The sequence below is a fragment of the Callorhinus ursinus genome, unplaced genomic scaffold, assembly GCF_003265705.2.
Source record: "Callorhinus ursinus isolate GAN/ISIS: 27379988/994484 unplaced genomic scaffold, GSC_fseal_2.0 scaffold82, whole genome shotgun sequence".
NCBI classification, from domain to species: Eukaryota; Metazoa; Chordata; class Mammalia; order Carnivora; family Otariidae; genus Callorhinus; species Callorhinus ursinus.
In genome coordinates, this window is record NW_027397144.1 from 3,665,416 (window position 1) to 3,675,892 (window position 10,477).

At 45.8% G+C, this 10,477-nt stretch overlaps 1 protein-coding gene across 3 annotated transcripts in view; it reads right to left on the reverse strand.

The window, feature by feature from the left end:
* The window catches only part of LOC112816671 (adhesion G protein-coupled receptor E2-like), a 41,249-nt gene that overhangs the window by 23,225 nt on the left and 7,547 nt on the right, over window positions 1-10,477 (reverse strand). For 2 of the 3 annotated variants that reach the window (XM_073887610.1, XM_025863315.2), the window contains exons 3-5: window positions 8,031-8,180; window positions 5,589-5,639; window positions 5,158-5,292 (exon numbers count right to left, since the gene is read on the reverse strand). In XM_073887610.1, coding sequence (XP_073743711.1) covers window positions 5,158-5,292; window positions 5,589-5,639; window positions 8,031-8,180 — 336 coding nt within the window. The remainder of the gene's footprint in view (window positions 1-5,157; window positions 5,293-5,588; window positions 5,640-8,030; window positions 8,181-10,477) is intronic. The other variant, XM_073887611.1, reaches the window with a different exon arrangement.

Here is a 10,477-nt window from a genome sequence, read left to right on the forward strand (position 1 = left end):
GAACAGTAGACCAGATCAACGAAACTAGGGGCTTGTTCTTTGAAAGAATGAACAAGATTGATAAACCCCTGGCCAGACTTATCAAAAAGAAAAGAGAAAGGGCCCAAATCAACAAAATCATGAATAAAAGAGGAGAAGTCACAACCAACACCAAAGAAATACAAACAATTATAAGAACATATTATGAGCAACTCTATGCCAGCAAATTAGATAACCTGGAAGAAATGGGTGCATTCCTAGAGATGTACCAACTACCAAAACTGAACCAGGAAGAAATAGAAAACCTGAACAACCTATAATCCACTAAGGAAATTGAAGCAGTCATCAAAACTCTCCCAAGAAACAAAAGCCCATGGCCAGATGGCATCCCAGGGGAATTCTACTAAACATTTCAAGAAGAATTAATACCTATTCTCCTGAAACTGTTCCAAAAAATAGAAATGGAAGGAAAACTTCCAAACTCATTTTTTGAGGCCAGCATTACCTTGATCCCAAAACCAAAGACCCCATGAAAAACGAGAATTACAGACCAATATCCTTGATGAACATGGATGCAAAAATTCCCACCAAAATACTAGCCAGTAGGATCCAACAGTACATTAAAAGGATTATTCACCATGATCAAGTGGGATTTATCCCTGGGCTACAAGGTAGGTTCAACATCCGCAAATCAATCAACGTGATACAATCTATTAACAAAAGAAAGAACAAGAATCATATGATCCTCTCAATAGATGCAGAAAAAGCATTTGACAAAGTACAGCATCCTTTCTTGATCAAAACTCTTCAGAGTATAGGGATAGAAGGTACATACCTCAATATCATAAAAGCCATCTATGAAAAACCTACAGCGAATATCATTCTCAATGGGGAAAAGCTGAGAGCTTTTCCCCTAAGGTCAGGAACACGGCAGGGATGTCCACTACCACCATTTCTATTCAACATAGTATTAGAAGTCCTAGCCACAGCAATCAGACAACAAAAAGAAATCAAAGGCATCCAAATCGGCAAAGAGGAAGTCAAACTCTCACTCTTTGTAGATGTTTTGATACTGTATGTGGAAAACCCAAAGGACTCCACCCCAAAACTCCTAGAACTCATACAGGAATTCAGTCAAGTAGCAGGCTATAAAATCAATGCACAGAAATCAGTGGCATTCCTATACACCAACAACAAGACAGAAGAGAGACAAATCAAGGAGTCGATCCCATTTACAATTGCACCCAAAACCATTAGATACCTAGGAATAAATCTAACCAAAGAGGCAAAGGATCTGTACTCAGAAAACTATAAAATACTCATGAAAGAAATTGAAGAAGACACAAAGAAATGGAAAAACGTTCCATGCTCATGGATTGGGAGAACCAACATTGTGAAGATGTCAATGCTCCCTAGAGCAATCTACACATTCATTGCAATACCCATCAAAATACCATCCCCTTTTTTCAAAGAAATGGGACAAATAATCCTAAAATTTGTATGGAACCAGAAGAGACCCCGAATAGCCAGAGGAATATTGAAAAAGAAAAGCAAAGCTGGCGGCATCACAATTCCGGACTTCCAGCTCTATTACAAAGCTGTCGTCATCAAGACAGTATGGTACTGGCACAAAAACAGACACATAGATCAATGGAACAGAATCGAGAGCCCACAAATGGACCCTCAACTCTATGGTCAACTTATCTTTGACAAAGCAGGAAAGAATGTCCAATGGAAAAAAGACAGTCTCTCCAACAAATGGTGTTGGGAAAATTGGACAGCCACATGCAGAAGAATGAAACTGGACCATTTCCTTACACCACACACAAAAATAGACTCCAAATGGTTGAAAGACCTAAACGTGAGACAGGAGTCCATCCAAATCCTAAAGGAGTCCGTCCAAATCCTAAAGGAGAACACAAGCAGCGACCTCTTCCACCTCAACTGCAGCAACTTCTTCCTAGAAACATCGCCAAAGGCAAGGGAAGCAAGGGCAAAAATGAACTGTTGGGATTTCATCAAGATAAAAAGCTTTTGCACAGCAAAAGAAACAGTCCACAAAACCAAAAGACAACCGACAGAATGGGAGAAAATATTTGCAAATGACATATCAGATAAAGGGCTAGTATCCAAAATCTATAAAGAACTTATCCAACTCAACACCCAAAGAACAAATAATCCAATCAAGAAATGGGCAGAAGACATGAACAGACATTTCTCCAAAGAAGACATCCAAATGGCCAACAGGCACATGAAAAAGTGCTCAACATCGCTTGGCATCAGGGAAATCCAAATCAAAACCTCCATGAGATACCACCTCACACCCGTCAGAATGGCTAAAATTAACACGTCAGGGAACGACAGATGTTGGCGGGGATGTGGAGAAAGGGGAACCCTCCTACACTGTTGGTGGGAATGCAAGCTGGTGCAAACACTCTGGAAAACAGTATGGAGGTTCCTCAGACAGTTGAAATTAGAGCTACCATTCGATCCAGCAATTACACTACTGGGTATTTACCTCAAAGATACAAATGTAGGGACCCGAAGGGGTAGGTGCACCCCAATGTTTATAGCAGCAATGTCCACAATAACCAAACTGTGGAAAGAGCCAAGATGTCCTTCGACAGATGAATGGATAAAGAAGATGTGGTATACATACATAATGGAATATTATGCAGCCATCAAAAAGAATGAGATCTTGCCATTTGCAACGACGTGGATGGAACTGGAGGGTGTTTTGCTTAGTGAAATAAGTCAATCAGAGAAAGACATGTATCATATGACCTCACTGATATGAGGAATTCTTAATCTCAGGAAACAAACTGAGTGTTACTGGAGTGGTGGGGGTGGGATGGATGGGGTGGCTGGGTGATAGACATTGGGGAGGTTATGTGCTACGGTGAGCGCTGTGAATTGTGCAAGACTGTTGAATCACAGATATGTACTTCTGAAACAAATAACGCAACATATTTTAAGAAAAATGAAAAAGAAGAAGATAACAGGAGAGGAAGAATGAAGGGGAGTAAGTCAGAGGGGGAGACGAACCATGAGAGAAGATGGACTCTGAAAAACAAACTGAGGGTTCTAGAGGGGAGGAGGGTAGGGGGATGGGTTAGCCTGGTGATGGGTATTAAAGAGGGCACATTCTTCATGGAGCACTGGGTGTTATGAACAAACAGTGAATCATGGAACACTACATCAAAACTAATGATGTAATATATGGTGATTAACATAACAATAAAAAAATTAAAAAAAAAGATGAAAAGCTTTTGCACAGCAAAAGAAACCTTCCACAAAACCAAAAGACAACCTACAGAATGGGAGAAAATTTTGCAAATGACATATCAGATAAAGGGCTAGTATCCAAAATCTATAAAGAATTTATCAAACGCAACAACCAAAGAACAAATAATCCGATCAAGAAATGGGCAGAAGACATGAACAGACATTTTTCCAAAGAAGACATCCAAATGGCCCATAGACACATGAAAAAGTGCTCAACATCATTCGGCATCAGGGAAATCCAAATCAAAACCTCCATGAGATACCACCTCACACCAGTCAGAATAGCTAAAAGTAACAAGTCAGGAAATAACAGATGTTGGCGGGGATGCGGAGAAAGGGGAACCCTCCTACACTGTTGGTGGGAATGCAAGCTGGTGCAACCACTCTGGAAAACAGTGTGGAGGTCCCTCAAACAGTTGAAAATAGAGCTACCATACGATCCAGCAATTGCATTACTGGGTATTTACCACAAAGATACAAATGTAGGGATTGAAGGGGTATGTGCACCCCAATGTTTATAACAGCATTGTCTACAATAGCCAAACTGTGGAAAGAGCCAAGATGTCCATCGACAGATGAATCGATAAAGAAGATTGGTATATATACACAATGGAATATTATGCCGCCATCAAAAGGAATGAGATCTTGCCATTTGCAATGATGTGGATGGAACTGGAGGGTGTTATGCTAGTGAAATAAGTCAATCAGAGAAAGACATGTATCATATGACCTCACTGATATGAGGAATTCTTAATCTCAGGAAACAAACTGAGGGTTGCTGGAGAGGTGGGGGTGTGGGAGGGATGGGGTGGCTGGGTGATAGACATTGGGGAGTGTATGTGCTATGCTGAGCGCTGTGAATTGTGCAAGACTGTTGTCAGAAGTACAGATCTGTACTTCTGAAACAAATAATGCAATGTATGTTAAGAAAAAGAAAGAAGATAGCAGGAGGGGAAGAATGAAGGGGAGTAAGTCAGAGGGGGAGATGAACCATGAGAGAAGATGGACTCTGAACAAACTGAGGGTTCTAGAGGAGAGGGAATTGCGGGGATGGGTTATCCTGGTGATGGGTATTAAATAGGGCACATTCTGCGTGCAGCACTGGGTGTTATGCACAAACAATGAATCATGGAACAGTACATCAAAAACTAACGATGTAGTGTATGGTGATTAACATAACAATAAAAAATTAAAAAAAATAGATGAGTGGGTGCTGGAGGTGGGGAGGAACTGGTGGCGCTGGGGCAAAATGGGTGTAGGTGGAAAATAAAATCTGTGTTAACTCTGCTTGCCTCATGGGGCTGCTGTGAGGTGCCAGGTGGGAAACCATGACCATGAGGGGGCAGGAGTTCCCAGTGAGCTTATGCTAGGAGAAGACCTTGAGCTTCCAGGCTCTGTTGCTTCCTCTTGGTGCTTCCATTACTCTCCCCTTTCCTTGTGCTATGAGAATCATCACATTAATAACAGTAGTGACCATGATAATAACTTGTGTCTGACAGTCTGCTCTGCACTAGTCTTTACCTGTTCTTCACACACGTGAATTTTAAATCTCACTCCATCCATGGGGGGTAGGTACAATGATTGTTCCCAGTTTACAGACAAGCAAACTGAAACATAGAGAGGAGAAGTAATTTTCTACATGTCAGATGTAATCAGTGGTGAGCTGGACTTTGAACCCACGTTGCTCAGCTTTACTGTGTAAGTTCTCAACACTCTACCTACTGATCATGAAAACCTGATTGTCCACTTCGCTCATACTCCCCCTGCCCTGTCACTTCTCTCTTTTCCTTGTTTAGGTGCTGGTTGCTGCTCTCAGTGAGGCTGAGGGCTTGGGATGCTCTACCATCTCCCCCCTCCGTCTCCATGCCTCTCCACCACCCCAAGCCCTTGTACCATCACAACTCTCCAACAGGCTGGTGAAGATCTCTCCGGACGAAGAACTGAATCCTGGGGAGCAACGACAGGCTGTGGCATTAACACATGTGGATTTCGGAGGGCACCACTGAGCACAGTCTATGGGGGCAGAGGCTGTGGGGACAAAGACCACAGTCAGAAGGCTCAAGAAATGGAGGGAGCCAGCTGCCAGTTGGGGGTCCAGGAATAGAGCAGGGGAGGGTAGGGAAGGCATAGCTGCCATTGGAAGAGCTCAGAAAACTCTGGACATTTAGGGAGGAGGAAACAGCTTCTTGTATACCCAGAAGACCATCTGTGAGCCTTACTTGTGGAATAAGCTCCCTTCCCTACCCCTTGTTGGTGAGAAAACCCAGACCCCAGCATGCCCTCCCCAGCTTATGTCACCAATGGGGCTGGCTGGGCAGACTCACCTTTCAGTTTCCGTACAGGTCCCAGTGTCAACAGTAGCAGCACTAAGATCCCTGGGACAGAAAAACAGATGACAAAGAGAGGAGAGTCAAGTTCCAGTTTCTTTTCTTTTTTTTTTTTTTAAAGATTTTATTTATTTATTTGAGAGAGAGAGAATGAGAGATAGAGAGCACGAGAGGGAAGAGGGTCAGAGGGAGAAGCAGACTCCCTGCCGAGCAGGGAGCCCGATGTGGGACTCGATCCCGGGACTCCAGGATCATGACCTGAGCCGAAGGCAGTCGCTTAACCAACTGAGCCACCCAGGCGCCCTCAAGTTCCAGTTTCAACCCATGTCTGCATGGTCATTGCCTTCTGGTGGGTGGTTCTGCCTGCAGCCCATGGCTTTCCAGCAGGATCCTGGAGGCTCCTATACTGCACACAGAACCAAGACTCAGCCTGTCCTCTCCATCTCCCTGGACTCCCCAAGAAGTCAGTCAAGGATAACCACAGCCTTCATGGAACCCCAGGTGCTACAGGTGAGGGGACAGAGTATACACAGACAGCTGATGTCAGGGACACAACGTAGAAACTCCAACCTCTCCCAAAGGAGGGGAGTAAATTTATTTTTTTAATTTTAATTTTATTTTTTTTAATTTAATTTTATTATGTTATGTTAGTCACCATACAATACATCATTAGTTTTTGATGTAGTGATCCACGCTTCATTGTTTTCATATAACACCCAGTGCTCCATGCAGTACATGCCCTCCTTAATACCCATCACCAGGCTAACCCATCTCCCCATCCCCCTCCCCTCTAAAACCCTCAGTTTGTTTCTCAGAGTCCATAGTCTCTCATGGTTTGTCTCTCCCTCCGAGAGGAGTAAATCTTGAAGGAGAAACTCTTCCAATCCATGTGTCTTGCCCATATGCAGGTTCTTTGTTCTATGGCAATAGCAGAAATCTGCTTGGAGGAGGCCCGCTCTCTCCTCCATGGTGAATGGGTGCTTTTCTATTTCACATGGAGCATCCTATGGGATAATAGTGTGGCCAGATGGTCTGTTGTCCAGATGTGGATGGAAGTGGCCCAAGCCCTCTCAATCTGTCAAGCCTGGTGCCCTCAGCTTTCCTGGGTGGCTCCCAGATGGGGTGGGGATGTCACAGCCACCTGAGTCCCAACCTGAGGACTTGAACAAGTCCAGGGTGGGCCTTTCTGGGAACCGCTTGCAGGGGAAATGCTGCATTCCCGACCAGGACCTATCATGACTCCCAGCTATGGCCTTTGTTCTGACTTTCCCTAGGTGGATTCTCACTGCCTGCATAACCTTTGGCATCTCCATTGTCCTGGCAGGAGAGCATGTTCCCATCCATGTTAACTCTGAGACTCCAGCTCCACGGAGATGGACAAGACTCACACCCGAGCCAGGTCTTTTAAGGGGCTTCAGGGAAAGAGTTAAGAGAATGAAAGTGATGCTGGACAGGCAGGATCACCTGGACAGTGGGAACCAGGGCTGTGGTAGACAATGGGGCTGACATCCAGTCAGGCAGCCTTGGGACAGTGAAGTTGCCTTTTTGGATCCCTGTGAAGGCATCCCGTGGGCTGGCAGGAAGTGGTGAGAATCCGCATCTGAGCAAAGCCAGCAGTGGGTGAGGGCAGGATGGTTGGAGAGGGGAGCAGGTGCTGATGGGCTGAATGGGGCTCGGCCTCCATCTTCTGTCCCTGATGGTCTGGGTCAGCGTGGGGTCTGGACTGATCTCCTTGGAAGAGGGTCAGGCCTCTGGCAATGGTCCCCTCTCTTTATATCCAGTTCAGATGGCAGCGTCTTCCATTCACTTAAATTTTAGAGTGTGTGTGTAGGGTGGTCCATATCACTCTGCCCAGCCCCACACATCTTCCAGGTCCCAGTCATCTGAGTTGCCCACAGGCTTATAAACTAAAATTATCAGGGAGGTTCAGGGCAGAGCCTTGCATGGGGAATTAGAGCCGGGAGGCCAAGAAGCCAGTTCACTGTGCTAGGAGGAGCCTTCTCCAGGTGGGGTTATTGGCCAGGGGCAGAGATGGCCAGGGAGAGTGGGCCTACCCTTGAATCTCCCCCCTTCCCACATTTCTGGACAGGGTTCTTGGGTCCATCCTGGTGTGGCCGAGCCTGTGTGGATTCCAGGGAGGGAAGGAAGGTCTCATCCTGGCCGCCATTGATGAAGCAGAAGAAAACTGATATTGCACTGTGAGCTTGTGAAGTATCCTGGATGCCACCCCTCTGTTTTCTGAAAATAAAGTGCCACGTGGCAAGGGAGTCATTCCAAAATTGTGTGAGTGGCACTCTAAAGAGGGATCTGAGCCTTGGGGTCTGGAGAGGGATAGGACACAGGTCGGTGCCCAGAATAGCTCTCTGATGCTTGGAGAAATGAGCTGAGTGACCCCAAACCTCATGGAAGGGGAGATGGAAGGTGCAAAGCCATTCTTACCTTGACACATATTCTCACTCTCATTCCTGAATGCTGTCTCAGAAATGAGCTCCTGTCCCGGGCCACACATGCAGTACCTGCCATCCATGCCCTGGCAGTCAGCGTAGGCTGCACAGGACCTTCTCAAAGGTTGTTCACACATGTTGGTGTCTGGAATACAGAAAGATAAAGGATCACTTCCCAAAGGAGTAAGTTCCCCCAGGTCAGAGGCCCTGGTCTGCCACCTGACCCCACAGTGAAGGCTGGATGGATGCATGTCCCAGGTGGCACACCTAGGGCAGGTCTGAGCTGGAGCCAGCTGCTCTGAATGCCTGCTCACTGTTCTGCTCATCTCTGCTCTCTGGTTGGGCCTCAGGGCACCTAGATTCAGACCCTCTGCTGTGCCATGACGGGGGCAGGAAGGAGATCTGCACCCCTTTCTGCAGGTCTTGTGAAAAAAACAGAGGCACTAAGTCAGGCTCCAGACCACCCCCCTGTGGTGTTTTGGCACCATTGGAGACCTGGGGTGGGTTCTAGTCAGGGCATGGAAGGCCACCCTCGATGCTGAGGCAGTGGAGGGAGTCATGGCCTAGGGGCTATCCAGGGTGACACTCATCATTCACCCCCGAGGATGGAAGCAGATGGTCAGGCCCCCACCCATTGATGGTTTCCACCCACTTTTCTCAGAGTGGTCCAAGTACACCTCACAATCCTTATCAAGCACTCCCTCAAATCCCAATGTCAGTCCTTTTCCAGATTCCCCAGGATGTCTCTGGAGGAATTCTCTTTAATTAGAGCCCATAATAGATGGGAAATGAAGAAGCAACAGGAAGCTGCTAATAGCCGAGTCATTGCAGGGTGGCTTCCTGGCCTCCTGTTCCTAAACCTGAGAGGAAAGAGTCCCATGAACCATGTCCCTTTGAGTAGCTCAGGGACCCATAAAGCAGGGGCTACACATCACCGGCTAAAAATAAAGTTTAATAAGAGCCAGCAAGACAAGAATGCATCAAAATGCAGGGAAGAATGTTTTCTCCTGTACATGCTAATCAGGGGACCAAAGACTTTTAGAGCTTAAAAGGACTCATGACATCCTGCTGAGTCAGGGCAAGCAACAGGGTCCCCCAGAGCAGTTTCCTACCTGAACTTGTGGACATCGCTTCTAAGGCCTCAGGCCCATGCTGTGGGTGTCAGCACCAGGACATGACAGGATGTGGGAAGACGCACACCTGACACATTTGTGTTCACCCCCATCTGGGTAATGGGACTGTCCTCCTCTCTTCTCAGAGGGTGGCAATGGTTGGACACCTGCCTTCAAGGTTGTTGGGTGGGTGGAGTCGAGTGAGAGACATGTGGGAATGAGGCATGTGGGAGGGGAAGACATGATGATGAGAAATCCTCAACCTGACAGGTGTGCTCCCAGGAAGAAGCTGGGATCCAGGCACACCATCAGCAGGGCTCCTTGCCATGCTCACCCAGCCACGAGTCTCCATGAAACAGATACACAAATGCAGGGGGATCTGCTAGGGATACCTCTCTGGCATGGAGGGGCTGGGCAGGAGTCAGAACACCACTTTTTCTTCTGTGGTAGATTTACTTTTCCTCAAATATTAAATGATACAGAGCTACTTAGAAGGACAAAGAAAATATAAAAAAATGAAAACATAGAAAATCACCCATAAGTCCACTACACAGACTACTGGTAAATTTTTTTGAAAAGATTTTATTTATTTATTTGACAGAGAGAGACACAGCGAGAGAGAGAGAGAGCACAAGGAGGGGGAGTGGGAGAGGGAGAAGCAGACTCCCCACTGAGCAGGGGGCCCGATGCGGGGCTCTATCCCAGGACCCTGGGATCATGACCTGAGCTGAAGACAGACGCTTAATGACTGAGCCACCCAGGTGCCCCACTACTGGTAAATTTTAAAGTATTTTTTTCTTTTTAAACATATAAGGAATTTTTCCTTTACTTACCAATATATATGCATCTAAGACTATTTTGAGTACATGAAAGTATTTCTTGGTGTAAAAACTATATTTTCCCACTTTTCCCTATTTTCTTATTGTGGTAAAAGGCACACACAAAATTTTCCATCTTAACCATTTTTAAGTATTAGAATTTCCTTTTATGATCCTATTTTGTTGAATTAAAAACCTCTTGTCCATAATAGCCAAATTATGGAAAGAGCCAAGATGTCCATCAACAGATGAATGGATAAAGAAGATGTATATATATATACATAGAGGAATATTATGCAGCCATCAAAAGGAATGAAATCTTGCCATGTGCAATGACGTGGATGGAACTGGAGGGTATTATGCTGAGCGAAGTAAGTCAATCAGAGAAAGACAAGTACCATATGATCTCACTGATATGAGGAATTCTTCATCTCAGGAAACAAACTGAGGGTTGCTGGAATGGTGGGGGGGTGGGAGGGATGGGGTGGCTGGGTGATAGACATTGGGGAGGG